Source organism: Phoca vitulina, unplaced genomic scaffold (genome assembly GCF_004348235.1).
Source record: "Phoca vitulina isolate PV1807 unplaced genomic scaffold, GSC_HSeal_1.0 scaffold19, whole genome shotgun sequence".
Taxonomy (NCBI): Eukaryota; Metazoa; Chordata; class Mammalia; order Carnivora; family Phocidae; genus Phoca; species Phoca vitulina.
Window position 1 is genome coordinate 10,784,829 of NW_022589722.1, and position 15,060 is coordinate 10,799,888.

The 15,060-nt window shown below is 36.2% G+C and overlaps 1 protein-coding gene across 1 annotated transcript in view; it reads left to right on the forward strand.

The window, feature by feature from the left end:
- CFAP54 (cilia and flagella associated protein 54) overlaps positions 1-15,060 on the forward strand; it is a 291,990-nt gene that overhangs the window by 31,330 nt on the left and 245,600 nt on the right. The window contains exons 9-14 of the mRNA XM_032416199.1: positions 1,478-1,676; positions 5,324-5,505; positions 5,589-5,754; positions 6,689-6,774; positions 12,155-12,289; positions 12,994-13,144. Coding sequence (XP_032272090.1) covers positions 1,478-1,676; positions 5,324-5,505; positions 5,589-5,754; positions 6,689-6,774; positions 12,155-12,289; positions 12,994-13,144 — 919 coding nt within the window. The remainder of the gene's footprint in view (positions 1-1,477; positions 1,677-5,323; positions 5,506-5,588; positions 5,755-6,688; positions 6,775-12,154; positions 12,290-12,993; positions 13,145-15,060) is intronic.

Below are 15,060 nucleotides of genomic sequence, written 5' to 3' on the forward strand. Positions count from 1 at the left end.
CTCGTTTTTGTAGACATTAATAATTTGCTTGTCATGCTTGGCAACCCATTGTTTTTTTATTGCCTTAAATCTTTTTTATGGACCTTTTAAATATTTATATTTTAAAATGTTTTACTTGGTATTCATCTACAGCTCTGATAAATATTCTATTTCACTTTTTGCTAGTTTTTCTATGGTATTTCTAAAAACAATTTATAATCTTTGGTTTTTATAATTTCATTTTGAATACTTCTAATTATTAGAAAGTTTATTATGCTTTTAAGTATAATTTTTTAAAAGCTCTGTTTTAACCTACAGTAAAAATCTTAGAAGAAACCTTAACCTCTGTTTGTAAAAGGCTAGGGCATGAAGTTCAAGTTTATTGAGGTTTTTAACCTCTCAGTTAACCTATGGATTGAAAAGTCATAGAAGCTAATGAGTAGAGAAGTTGATGTTTGAGGAGAAATAGTCCAAAGCAGTTTTAACCCTGTTTATGTTTTTCTGTCTTTCTGACTTTGCCCCAAGAAGAGGAGAGAAGCAGGGGAATCATGGGGAATATGATGGGTATCTTCTAACTGGACATGGATTCTAGAAAAGCTGACCAGAGCTACTTCTCTTACTTACTGGTAATCTAAATACAGAGAACAGATCAGTTGTCAGAAGAATAGTGTAGAGGCAAGTCATAGGCAGGAGGGGAAATCATTCCGGGATGATACAAAGCAGAGTGGCTGGGAATTCATATAGGGCTCTAACAGTCATTAGCATATTACTATACAGCTAGTCAGTTCTTCTTTCGTTAACTACCACAAGACCAGCTTTTTATACTGTGAAATATTGTTTCAAATTTGGGTTTAAGGACGTTCTGCATTAGAATTTCCTGTGGTGCTTATGAAAAGTGCCCCATCTAGACCCACTGAATCTCAAGATTTGGTCTGTGAATCTAAAAAGCACTCCTGAGGGGCGCCTGGGTGGCTCAGATGGTTAATAGTCTGCCTTCGGCTCAGGTCATGATCCCGGGGTCCTGGGATTGAGTCCTGCATCGGGCTCCGTGCTCCTTGGGGAGCCTGCTTCTCCCTCTGCCTCTCTCTCATGAATAAATAAATAAAATCTTAAAAAAAAAAAAGCACTCCTGAGAGATTCCTAGGCAACCAAAGTTTGAGTATCAGTTCCTGAAGGCTGTAATTAAGGTAACACAAAGCATATGGAGATTGATGTTGCCCTAATAAAAAGACGGTAATAAACAGCCTTTTAATGCTGCCTCGGAAACATGAACATAAAGAAATAGCAGTCTTCAATGTAATGGTGTCATGACATAAACTTTAATGGAGTCTGGAGAAACACCTCAAAAATGAACACCGTAAAAGTAACCATCTCATTGATAGGCCAGCCACTCTCTTAGCATTAATGAAGCATGCCTTACTTCTCTTTGCTTATAATATTAAACATTGTAGAACTTTAAAGAAGTGGACTGTGGTTTTTGTTTTTGTTTTTATTCCAGTTGCCATGGCCACGTACCGTCACAGAGCGGCTGTTGGATGAGATGTTTGACAGCACCGCATCCCGGTTTCTGGCTGTCTTAGAAGCTCTTTCTGATTCAAATAGGCGCACACTACAAACTGGACCCATTGTTACAGATGAAGTAGAAGTTCGTGATGTTGTCTCAGAACTGTTTATGGCAGGAAAAGAACTTTTAATAAGTAAATAATTTGTTAAAATAATATATTATGGTAGAACATGAAAAACAAAAATTTTAGTATGGTATTCCACATATAAGAAACTGATACCCAATTTTTTTTATCTTAAATTCAGCAATCTTGTTAAACTCAACTGATAATTTAAATAATTTATGAGATTTTCTTTTGGATTTGCTTAGGTATATTATCATCTTAACCTGTGAATAATGACTATTGTATTTCTTTCTTTCCAATTCTTAATCTTTTAATTTCTTCTTTCTTGCATTTCTTGGCTTATTGCACTGGATAGGATCTCTAATAAAACATGAAATGGAAGTGGTGATAGCAGATATCCTTGTCTCATTTATGATCTCACATGGAAAGCTTTCGACATTTTACCATTAATTTTGATGTTTGCTGAAGGATTTTTTTAGATACCTTTTTTCCATATTAAGGAAGTTTCTTTTATTCTTGGTTTGGTGAGTTTCGTTTGTTTGTTTTTAATTCTGAATAGTTGTTGAATTTCATCAAAAGCCTTTTCTGGATTTATTGAGTTGATTGAATGGATTTCTAGTTTATTTCTATTAAGGTGGTAAATTACATTGATTGCTTATCTAATTTTTAACCACCCTATATTTTTGGAATAAGTCTAATGTGGAGGTGAGGATTATCCTTTTGATATATTATTTGATTTTGTTTGCTAATGTTTATTATATTGCTTCTCTGTTCATGAGACATTTTCCTTTCTTGTAATGTCCTTTTTAGGTTTTGCTTTCAAGGTCATATTGACCTCATATAAAGAGTTAAGAAGTGCACTCTCTTTCTCTCTTATCTGAAAGATTTTGTGTCAGGTTGATGTTATTTCTTCCTACATGTTCGATTGAATTTACTGGTGAAGGCATTTGGACCTGGAGTTTTCTTTGTGGAAAGGTTTTTAACTATGGATTAAAAATTTCTCGTAGATATAAAATGATTTAGGCTTTCTTTTCATTAAAAAGATCTATCAGTTTGGTAAATAGGACTTGAAAAAATTTGATTTTTTGATCCAATATTTTCAAATTTTCATAAAATTGTTTATAATATCTCATTATGATCTTCTTAATCTTCTTTATAAGATCTGTAGGTGTCTGGGCTCCTCTTTTTCATACCTAGTAGTGGTCACCTTGCCTTTTTCTCTCATTTCATTAGTTTCTTCAGGAGTCTACCAATTTCATTAGTCTTTTTCCATGAGCAATATTTGTGTTTATCCTCTCTATTGTATATTTGTTTTCCATATTATTAGTTTCTGTTCTTTATTGTTTCTCTTATTCTACTCTCTTGGATTTACTTTGCTGATTTTTAAAAATTTATTGACTTGGAAGCTTAGATCATTGATGTTTTAGGATTTATCCTTATTTAACATATGCATATTAAGGCATTTGTCTCTAAATGCAAAACCTGAAGTTTTGATTTATCATACCTTCATTATCATTTAGTTAAGAATATTTTCAAATGCCCACTGTGCTTTTTTTTTTTTTTTTTTGATACCGTGTCATGAGTCAAAAAGCATGGAGCTATGCTAATTGTTTTTTTGTATTGATCTCTAGCTTACTTATATTGTGGCCAGAAAGCATATTCTATTTGATATTCTTTGAAGTTGTTGAAATTGTTGAGGTGTGGTTTATGGCCTAAATTGTCAATTTTGGTAAATAGTCTGTATATACTTGAAAAGACTATATGTTCTTTCATTGTTGGGTACATTGCTTTATATATATGTTGATTAGGTGAAGTTTGTAAATCATGCAGTTAAGTCTTCTCTATTCCTACTGATGTTTTTGGTCTGCTTGTTTTGTAAATTGCTGAAAGAGAACATCATCTGCTATGCATATCTTTTGGTGTGGAATTGATACAGCATAGGGTATGTGTGTGTTTTGCTGTAGTGGATACTGGTTTCCAAAATGGTTTATTTATTTATTTATTTTTGTTACCAATTATACCACCAGCAGCATTTTATGAGAGTTCTAATTGCTCCAAATTTGGACCCTTAGATTTATTTGTCTTTTTCATTTGTCCATTCTGGTATGAATTCAGCAAGTTCAGTAGTATTATGGATTTAATGTGCATTTCTCTGATGACTAATGAAGTTGGGCACTTTTTCATATATTTCTTCACCATTTGGATATCCTATTTTGCAAAGCGCCTGTTCAGATTTGTTGGAGGAGGTCATCAAGAGGATATGACTACCAGTTAATTCTTGAGCTGGACCCAGGCATTTGGAGGCTCCTTATACTCCCCATCTCCCACCCCACCCTGTCCTTGGTGTGTATGTCCTACCTACTATTCTTGTACTAGCAGTGGTTTCAAGGATGTAGCCTTGTGAGAATAAGGTGTTGTTGAGAATAAGGTGTTGTTGAGACCAGGTGGATGGTATACGTGACTGAACCCAGTTAAATCTTCTGGGGAAACTATATAGACAAGCCTTATATGTAAGTTCCTTTGCTTTATTAAAATTACCACCTACCAATCTGGAGTGGTCTGCCTCTTCTTTAGTCTCTCCTTGCCCTCCGTGGAAGGGGGCCAGTTTGTGAACCATCTTTTGCCCATTTTTCTATTGGGCTATTTGCTTTTTTCTTATTGGTTTGTCAGAATTCTTTATAGATTCTGGATATAAGTTCTTTGTTGAATATATATATTGCAAATATCTTTTCCCACTTGGTGGCTTGCCTTTTCATTCTCAATTATAGCTGTTAAGGAACAGGAATTCTTAATTTTAATGTATTCCAGTCTATCAGTATAGCCTTTATAGTTAACCATTTTTGTGTCATGTTTAAGAAATCTCTGTACTGTAATGTCATAAAGATATATTCCAATGTTTTCTTTTAGAAGCTTTATTATTTTACCTCTCACATTAGGTCTCGATTTTGTTTTTGTTGGTATGAGGTAGAGATCAAGATTTACTTATTTCCATATAACATCTAGTTGACACAACACCATTTATTGAAGAGACCTTCCTTTCCCCATTGACTGTAGTATCCTTTTGCCATAAACGAGGTGACTATACATGTGTTTTTTTACTCCACGGAGAATGTCATGGACAACTTCCTTTTTGTTCAATCCAAGGGTCCCTTCTCAGTGCTTTTCTTCCTTTACACTCTAGTATTTGTTACTGTTGAATACCCCTTTCTAAACACTCTTCTTTGCAGCCTTTTCTCCCTCTACCCTTCTCTTACGTGTTGGGGTTCCTAATTCTCCTGTCCTAGGCAGCTGTACATTGCCCATGGCTGCTTCTGTTGTTTACTGTGGATATATAATGGTGACTCTAAAGCTGTATCCCTATTATAGCCCTGTTTCCTGAGCTTTCAGTTTGTAATATCTAGCTACCTATTGGACTAGTTAACTCTTGCTAATTCTCTGTGTTTGGGATTCTATGTTCCTTCCTCTGGCTGGACGTCCTTGACCACTCTCTTACCTCAAACCCATGTTTGATGCCCTTCTTATTTGTCCCCACAGCACCCTGTATTTCCCTGCTAAGATTTCTTGTTTCCCCGTTAGAGTATAAGCTCTGTGAAGGCAGGGATTGTATTTGCTTCTTTTCCATTGTTTCTCTTGTGCCTAGCAGTATCTGTTAGTTAATATTTAGTAAATATTTCTTTGCATGAATGACATTCAGACCTCTCTTTTTCGTTTTCTAGTGTCAAATACCGGTGCAGATGGAATGCTTGATTTTCCACAAACATCTCTTTTGCAACTTACTGTAAAAGGAAAAAATGTTATTTCTATAGATGCTGCTGTGAAATTTGTAAAGTTAGCTTTTACTTATGAGGAATGGAGTTTATTTGAATCTTTAGCTGGGCAGCTTATTGATTTTCTCCAGGTAAGATATACAAAACCAATAATTTGTTTTTGTTTTGTTAAGATGGCTTTGAATTATTAACTTGTGGGATATACTTCTCTTAGAGGCAGGATGATCCAGAGTCAAAGAAAGCAGAAAAGGATTTAATTCTCCTTGTTGCAATAGAACCTTTAATCAACGTAAAGAGAAACAAAGGTTTGGTCTTTCCCATGGAAAATTACAAAGAAGGACAATCAGCTCAAATTTATGTTAAGAAAATTGCTTTTCGTGGTGAGTATTTATTTGCCTTTTTGAAAACTTAAAATTTCATCTGATAAAATATACTCTCTAGGCAAAGTGAGCAAGAATGTTCAAGGCAGAGGAGACAGGACGTGCAAAGACCAAGTGTGCTTGGTTGTCAAAGGAATGACAAGGAGGCACACGTGGCTAGAGTGAGCTGGTGGTGCTGGTGGAATTTGAGAATGTGGTAGGAAATGTGGGCAGAGAAATAGCTGGGTGCCAGGTCCTGCAGGCTCCTAGACCTTGTAAGGATGCTGGGTTTTATTCTGTGTGATGATTTTGAGGAGGTGAGTAAGGCTGTACTTAGCTGCTACCTTGTTGGTAAGTGAGAGACCAGCACAGCCGTCAATCAAAAGCCATCAGTTCCCTTTGGCAAGGGAAGATTTGGTGGTCTCCCATCTTTTTTCAGTAGTGGCAGTTTTTCATTCCAACATTTTAAGTCTTAAAAGTTATTGTACATATAACTGAAAATCTGCAACCTCTAATTTTAGACTGACAAGAATGATTTAATCCCATGTTTTTTTATGTTTTATAATGTTCTTAAGGCATTTCCTGGCTGTTCAATTGCAGTAAATAATTTGTACCAAGCAATGATACATATATTTTTTCTAGTGGTTTCTGAATAGATATTTTTGTTATTTTTATTTCAACTGCCATGTTTTACATGTGTTTTAGTATTATAAGCCTTTTCAATTCTATTTTGGATGTAGTTGGCATACAGATTGCAGATTAATGGTAATAGTCTATTTTAATTGCATTAGAGCCCACTTAGATTAGTTTTCATATAGAAATATCTTAGTGACATGATATTTGTCCAGGTACCATTTATGTCATTTTGTAGAATTTCTGTGTTTCTATGCCTTTTCTACTTGAAAATTTGTAATTGATTTTTTTTTGTTTCATTTTTCTCTACTTTATGAATTAGATTCTTGTTTGAAGACTTACGGATATTCAGAAGACATTTTCCATTTGGCAGCAACTTTGTACTCTTGTGTCTGTGCTTCTCCCCAGGTGAAATTAATTGCTTTTTTGAATACTTGGTGATAGTGTTGAAGGAGGTTATTATAGCTAATTTAAAGCCAGATTTAAAATATCACGGGAATTGCACCTTGCCAAAATTCTATATTGTTTAATCATTAAATAAGAGGTTGAGTCATAACCTGACTTCTGATTTTAAGTCTGTTTTGATAATAACTCCTTTTGTTCCTTTTTGGAAAATTCCTGTGCTAGCTATATTTCTAATAATGAAGGAAATGAGGCAGTCGTTTCAATTAGAGTTAACATTCTTAATGAAATACCGCTTTCCAGTCCATGAATATAGCACTTAGTTATTATTTGGAGTCACTTTGCACACAATGGCCATTAGAGATGATGATTTGTGGGTATGAATGTTTAAGTAACTAGAACAGCACTGGTGTCAAAACTGAATTACAGGGCTCCCCAGGGCTTTGCCGAAGTTCCCTCAGGAGCTCAGCTTTGGGTATAACACCCTAACATGTTTTTATTAGTTTTATATACAATTGTTGAGATAGAATTTCATTTGAAAATTTGGCTTTACTATTCTAAAAAAAATTTGAAAACCACAGTGATAGAGCATTGTATTAACTTTTGTTCAGGGAAGTGAAACCACAGTAAGGGACTTGAGAAGTTCCACTGGTAAAATGTTTTTTATTTCTTCTGGGTTTATTAAATACTTGTGACAGGTATTTAATTTTTGTCAGAAAGGTATTTGATTGCAAATATAATGATTATAGTAGGAGAGCTAAACAAAAGGTTTTTTTTTTGTTTCAAGTTTTTATTTAAATTCTAGTTAGTTAACATATACTGTAATATTGGTTTCTGGACTAGAATTTAGTGATTCATCCCTTACAGATAACACCCAGCGTTCATCACAATAAGTGCCCTCCTTAATACCCATCACCCATTTAGCCCATCCCCCACACTCCTCCCCTCCATCAACCCTCAGTTTGTTCTCCATAGTTGAGACTCTCTTATGATTTGTCCCTCTCTCCTTTTTTTCCCCTTCTTTCCCCTATGTTCACCTGTTTTGTTTCTTAAATTCCACATATAAGTGAAGTCACGTGGTATTTGTCTTTCTCTGGTTGACTTATTTCACTTAGCATAATACACCTCACTCTATCCATGTCATTGCAAATGGCAAGATTTCCTTCTTTTTTGTGGCTAAGTAATATTCCATTGTGTATATATACCACATCTTCTTTATCCATTCATCTGTTGATGGACATTTGGGCTCTCTCCATAGTTTGGTTATTGTTGATAATGCTGCTGTAAACATTAGGGTGCACGTGCCCCTTAGAATCAGTATTTTTTTATCCTTTGGGGTAAATACCTAGTAGTGCAATTGCTGGGTCATAGGGTAGCTCTATTTTTAATTTTTGAGGAACCTCCATACTGTTTTCCAGAGTGGCTACACCAGCTTGCATTTCCACCATCAGTGTAAGAGGGTTCCCCTTTCTCTGCATCCTCGCCAACATCTGTTGTTTCAGTGTTGTTAATTTTGGCCATTTTGACTGGTGTGTGGTGGTGTCTGACTGTGGTTTTTATTTATATGTCCCTGATGTTGAGTGATGAGTGATGTTGAGCATCTTTCATGTGTTTGTTGGTCATTTGTATGTCTTCTTTGGAAAAGTGTCTATTCATGTCTTCTGTCCATTTCTTAACTGGATTATTTGTTTTTTGGGGTTAAACCAAAAAATTATAATCAAGGCTGAAAAGGGCAAGGATTTTTATTTTTTTTACAAATAAGTATTTTAATGATGAACTTCGGACAAGTTTTCCAAGCATAATATTTTCATTGAGGTATAGTTCCAGAAACTAGTAATGATCATGAGCTATTAGCAGTCTAGGAATCAGATGTAGTTATGTTCCAGATCTACCAAGATGTCCAATCTGTCATCCTTAGACTTGTTTTTTCAAGGCCTAGTAGACAAGGTTTCCTCTTGAGGATCTCTGTTCTTGAGTTCAGTTGCTAAATCCAGGTATAAAGGACCAGTTGGGGAAACTCAGGACAAGAAGTTTAAATATTCTTTAGAGGAAAGGATAGGGTGTGATGGGTTGCTCATGTCCCTTCTATGTCCAACCCAATACAGAGAGCTTTTCTGCTGTTCCTGAAGCTGGTCCCATTTCTGTCCTGTGCCCATGCTCTTGGCCACCTTTGAGGTTGATTGTCAGCAATCAATACCTATGAGCTTTGATTTTGTTTATTTTTATAAGTTATTTAATAATCTAAATTTTAAAAGATTAGTTCAGAAGCATTGACATATCTTTTTTTTAAAGGTTTATTTATTTATTTATTTATTTATTTTAGAGAGGTTGGAGGAGGGGCCAGAGGAGAGGGAGAGAGAGTCCCAAGCCAACTCCACGTTGAGTGCAGAGCCCAATGCGGGTGATCTCATGACCCTGAGATCATGACCTGAGCCAAAATCAAGAGTTGCAGGCTTAACCCATTGCGCCACCCAGGCACTTGACATATCTTTTTTATAATGTTATCTGATACATGATATATGTTTATATTCCAAAACAGAAATATTTAGAAATTCAGTACTTTGAATCTTACTTTTTGTTTGTGTTTTTTTTTAAAGATTTTATTCAGTTATTTATTCAAAAGAGAGAGAGAGGATGAGCAGGGGGAGGAGCATAGGGAGAGGGACAAGCAGACTCCACACTGAGCACAGAGCCCGACTGGCGGCTCGATGTCATGACCCTGAGATCATGGCCTGAGCCAAAATCAAGAGTCTGATGCTTAACCAAGTGAGCCACCCAGGCACCCCTTGAATCTTACTTTTTTTTTAAACCTTTGTATTGATGAATAATATATATAATGACAAACATTTTACTAGTGTATAGCTCAATGAGTTTTCATAAATGAAACACATCCAGTTCAAGAAACAGAACATGACCAGCACCGAGTAGCTCCCCCTGTGCTCCCTTCCAGTCACTGACCCTACCATGGGTACTTACTATCTTGACCTTTTAGTCATTGGGCTAGTTTTGCCTGTTTTTTTGTGTTGTATGTAATTGGATACAGAAAATACGGATGGTCCCTGTCTTACAATGATTCAACCTAAGATTTTTCCATTTTACAATGGTGCACAAGCAATACACATTCAGTAGAAAGCATACTTTAAATTGTGAACTTTGATCTTTTCCCTGGCTGGCAATATGCAGTATGATACTCTCTCATGATGCTGGGCAGCAGCAACCATGATTCCCAATCAGCTACACAATCATGAGGGGAAATGACAGACACATAACTATTCTGGTTTTCACTTTCAGCACAGTATTCAATAAATTACATGAGATAGTTAACACTTCATTATAAAGTAGGCTTTGTGTTAGGGACCTTTGTCCTACCATAGGCTAATGTAAGTGTTCTGAGCATGTTTAAGGTAGGTAAGTCTACGCTATGATGTTCAGTAGATTAAATGCATTTTTGATTTATGGTATTTTCAATTTATAAGTCAAGGGAGATCTATGCATACTTTCAGCATCTTGCTTCTTTCAGTTGATATTGTTTGTAAGAGTCCTCCTTATTGTTGCAAGTGGTTGTATATTGTTCATTTTTATTGCATGGTATTCCACTGTATGAAAAGACCAAAACTTATTTATACCTTCTTCTACACTTATTTATAATTTCTTCTTCTAGTAACATTGCCCCTATGACCAGATGCAAAAATCTAACTTCAATTGCTTTCTCTGAATCTCTGAGGCCAAACAATGCCCTCTGGAGGAAGAGGCTACCCTTTCCCATACTTTTAATTTCTTCAGTGTCAGAAAGCCATTCTGGTCCACTTTAATAGCCCAGAGCTGTGCTGTTAATCCCGTATAGCTTCTAGCCAGATTTTTTTTAAATTTTATTATGTTATGTTAATCACCATACATTATATCATTAGTTTTTGATGTAGTGTTCCATGATTCATTGTTTGCGTATAACACCCACTGCTCCATTCAATATGTGCCCTCTTTAATACCCATCACCAGGCTAACCCATCCCCCCACTCCCCTCCCCTCTAGAACCCTCAGTTTGTTTCTCAGAGTCCATAGTCTCTCATGGTTCGTCTCGATTTTTTTTTTTTTTTTAAATAGGCTCCACGTTCCCAGTGTGGAACCCAGTGCAGGGCTTGAACTCACAACCCTGAGATCAAGACCTGAGCTGAGACCAAGGGTGGGACACCCAATTGACTGAGCTACCCAGGTGCCCCAGGGCAAGGAATTTTTACTACCGGCTTTAAAAAAAAATCGTGTATGTCTTAGTTCATTCAATTCAATTCAATAAACATTTATTGATCTCTGTTATGGTCCCATACAAGGTACTACATATGCAAATTAAGTCTTAGAGCTGCCCCAAAGGAGTTCAAGGTTTGGTATATTTTAATCATAAACTCATTATCTTTCTAGTTCAGATATAATGAGTTATATTTTTCTTTTTTTTTTAAGATTTTACTTATTTATTTGAGAGAGAGAATGAGAGAGAGAGAGAGCACAGAGAGGGGGGAAGGTCAGAGGGAGAAGCAGACTCCCTGCTGAGCAGGGAGCCCGATACAGGACTCGATTCTGGGACTCCAGGATCATGACCTGAGCCGAAGGCAGTGGCTTAACCAACTGAGCCACCCAGGCGTCCCTAGTTATAGTTTTCTTTTGAAAAGAGCCAAATAACTGATTTGAGAGGAGATGTATTCATTATACTCATGGTATCTGTTGATACAGTGTGATGTTCTCTTGGTTTCTTTATGTCTCTCTTTCCTCCTTGTTTATATCCTTTCCCAGCTCCCTACTCCCACTCCCCTTACAATTCATCCCCTTCCGCATTCTTTATTATTTTAACACAGAAAATTTAAAAAGATAGTAGTAGAGCTTACTTCATAGAGTTGTCATGAAGATTAAATAAATTGGTGTAAGTCTTAGTCTGTATGGGCTACCATAACAAAAATACCATAGACAGGGTGGCTTAAACATGGAACACTTACTTCTCACAGTTCTGGAGGTTGAGAAATCCAAGATCAAGGCATCAGCAGATTTAGTGCCTGGTGAGGGTCCACCTCCTGGTTCATAAGATGGCTGTCTTTGCATTGTGTCATTGCTTGGCAGAAAGAAAGTGACAGACTCTGGAGTCCCTTTTATAAGAGTACTATTTTTGCTCTTGAGGCCTTCACCCTCATGTCTAATTACCTCCTAAAGGCCCCACCTCCCAATATTATCACATTGGGAATTAGAATTTCAACACAGGAATTTTGGATAGACACAAACATTCAGTCCATTGCAGTAGGTATATAAAGCTCTTAGAATGTTCCCTGGCACATGTTAAATGCTATATAGCTGTATCTATATGTGTATCTTATTCTTACCATTACTTTACCATTTTTGTTTTCAGAATGTTCAACCTGATAAAGAAATCGTTGTGGACACGATAATGTTCCTATGGCAGAAATGCAAATTAGGAATTCAGAGGATCAATATGCCCAGAAATGACTATGCAAAATTCACCCAGAAAATCAGTACTAATAAAGTATTCCTTTTTGTTTCCTTTCACTTGCTTTTTATTACTGCTAATTTAAGTTGTGATACACACTTCAAATCTAAATTTTCCCTATTTATCTACCTGCATAACTACCATTCTTTAAATGTGGTGCTGACTGAGCCTTTTTCTAAGTGTATTCTCTGCACTTCTGTGTTGTACATAGGGTACATGGGCTTGGTTTTTACCATGTACTCTGAAAAGGTAATGAAGTGAAAAAGTAATGTTGTTTCCTCATTTTAGTTCCCAAAGTGTGATGGCCAATTTTATGTGCTAAGCTTTGGGGGTATAGGCATGAAAGAGAGCTTTGAAGGCACCTAGCATGGAGCCTGAAACACCTGCCTCCCCTTCGCTGTTTTGTAAGACTTTGATAGTGATCACAACAGCTGCTTTGTGAGGGGAGAATGAGAACTTTGAGGATACTGATCATCTTTACTGATACGTTAAAAAAAGATGATAAATTTTCCATTATGGCTATAGATATGCAGATTGTAAGCTTAGGTGAATCTTCTTTATGAGTTTATAGAAACAGATTCATTAGGATCATTGATGTTTATAATTAAGATGTACTAATAAGGGGGTGTTTACCTGTCTAACATTTCCATATGTTTAGAAGATGATGACTTCAAGGAAGTCCTAAGTTTAAAAAAATATGACTCAACAATGTAATATTTTAATTGATTTTCTCTTTTTAGTGGGTTTATCTTCTGTGGCAGATAAATGAAGTAATTCACTGCTATAAAATGGAAGACATTGATGTTGTGGTGGTAGCAGAGGTCACGTTGCGATTAAGTGAAATATTGGAGTTATTAGGAAACCCACGAAGAAAATTTAAAAAATCTCTAGGTAATACAATGAATGAAAAAATATGAAGTTACTAATATACATATACACATATGAATGTGTAAGTATAAATTGGAATACAGAATAACTACTGTGAATGGAAGCTAGGCATTTCAGTACTATGCTTCCTTGATGATTTATAACCAGAGATAGAAATAACAGAGGTTTAACCAAGGGAATGTTAAAAAGAGGTTATATGCTGTATGGTTCCGTGGCATATAAGTGTATTTTGTCTTCCCCTCACTCATGTACTCCCCTTCTCCATTCCTCATTACCACTTTCACCTCTCTTCCTCTTCCCCATTCTTTCTTTTTTACTTTTCACTCCTCCTTTTTATCCCCTTTCCTCCTCTGCCATTTCCCGTTAGAGTGTATGCTGCTTGAAGGAAGAGAACAAGTTTTGGTTGCCATTATATTTTTGGTACCCACCACACTGCCCCACACAGACTGGTAACTTAAATAAATGTCTGTTGAATGGATCAGTATTTTACATTTTATCTCCTTTTTAATTTTCTCTTATCTTCTGATTCCCTCCTTTTAAAATTTGTTGTCTTCACTTATTTTATTTCTCCTCTTCTTTTCCCCCTTTCCTCTTATCTTCCTCTTTTTTGTTCTCATTTCCTACCCACTCCCTACTCTCTCTGCCCCAGTCCCTTTCTGCCAGCATTCTTCTCCTTCCAGAAGTTTCCTTCTCTCAAAGGACAACCTTATGCTCTGACCTTCTTTCTTCAGCATGTGGTTGAACCCTTGAACCATCTGTTTTAAAAAGTAACCCATATGTAGGTAGTAAGGTGGGGGTGTGGTTAGTGGGTGTTTACTTTCCTATTTCACCCCTCTTACATAGTGTGTATGACATTTGAGGGACTTTGTAGTAAAGTAATTATCATAGTAATTGTTTTCCCAGAGATTCATTAATCTGGCTCTGCTGTCCTCAGTTGTTGAGTGTGGCTTAGCAGATGGAAGTTTAGAGCCATGGTTCTCAAATTTTGATTGGCATCAGTATCACTTGGGAACTTGTTAAAAATAAAAAGGCCCAGATCCTATCCTACTTCATCTAGCCTGGGCCTTTCTAGTCTTTATTAGTTTATCTGGTGATTTTGATACACATCAAAGTTTGAGAACTACTGGCTAAAGGATTCTGGCTATCTAATACATTCAGTGGTCTGAAGTCCTATTTTTTTTGAAATGTCCTGTCTTAAAATGCCTTTTCCTTTTTTAAAATTTTTATTATGCAGAATTTCAAATAGAGAGAGATGAAATAAGTTACCCTGTACCTATTATCCAGTACCAATATTATGAACATTTTGCCAATCTTATTTCATTTCTTCCTGTAACACATTTTTTCCTCTGGAGTGTTTTAAAGCAGACATAATGTCATTTCACCAGCAAATACCTCAATGTGTGTGTGTGTGTGTGTGTGTGTGTGTGTGTTGGTTTGTCTATGTAACAGATAAAGATTTTGTTCTGTTTTACAAAACTATAATGCCATTATTACTATACTTTACAAAATTAGGGGAAAATTCCTATGTCCCTGACTATATTAAAAATATCTTAAGTTGCGGGGTGCCTGGGTGGCTCAGTCATTAGGCATCTGCCTTTGGCTCAGGTCACGATCCCAGGGTCCTGGGATTGAGCCCCGCATCGGGCTCCCTGCTCTGCAGAAAGCCTGCTTCTCCCTCTCCCACTCCCCCTGCTTGTGTTCCCTCTCTTGCTGTCTCTCTCTCTGTCAAATAAATAAATAAATAAATCTTTAAAAAAAAAAAAAATCCTAAGTTGGCTTGTTCCAATCAGGATCCAAATAAGCCCATGCATTGTACTTTCTTACATTTTTCTTGAGTCTCTCTTTCTAATCTATAACAGTTCCTTTCCTCCTCTCCCTTTCAAGCCATTTATTTTTTTAAAAACATTGATTTGTCATCT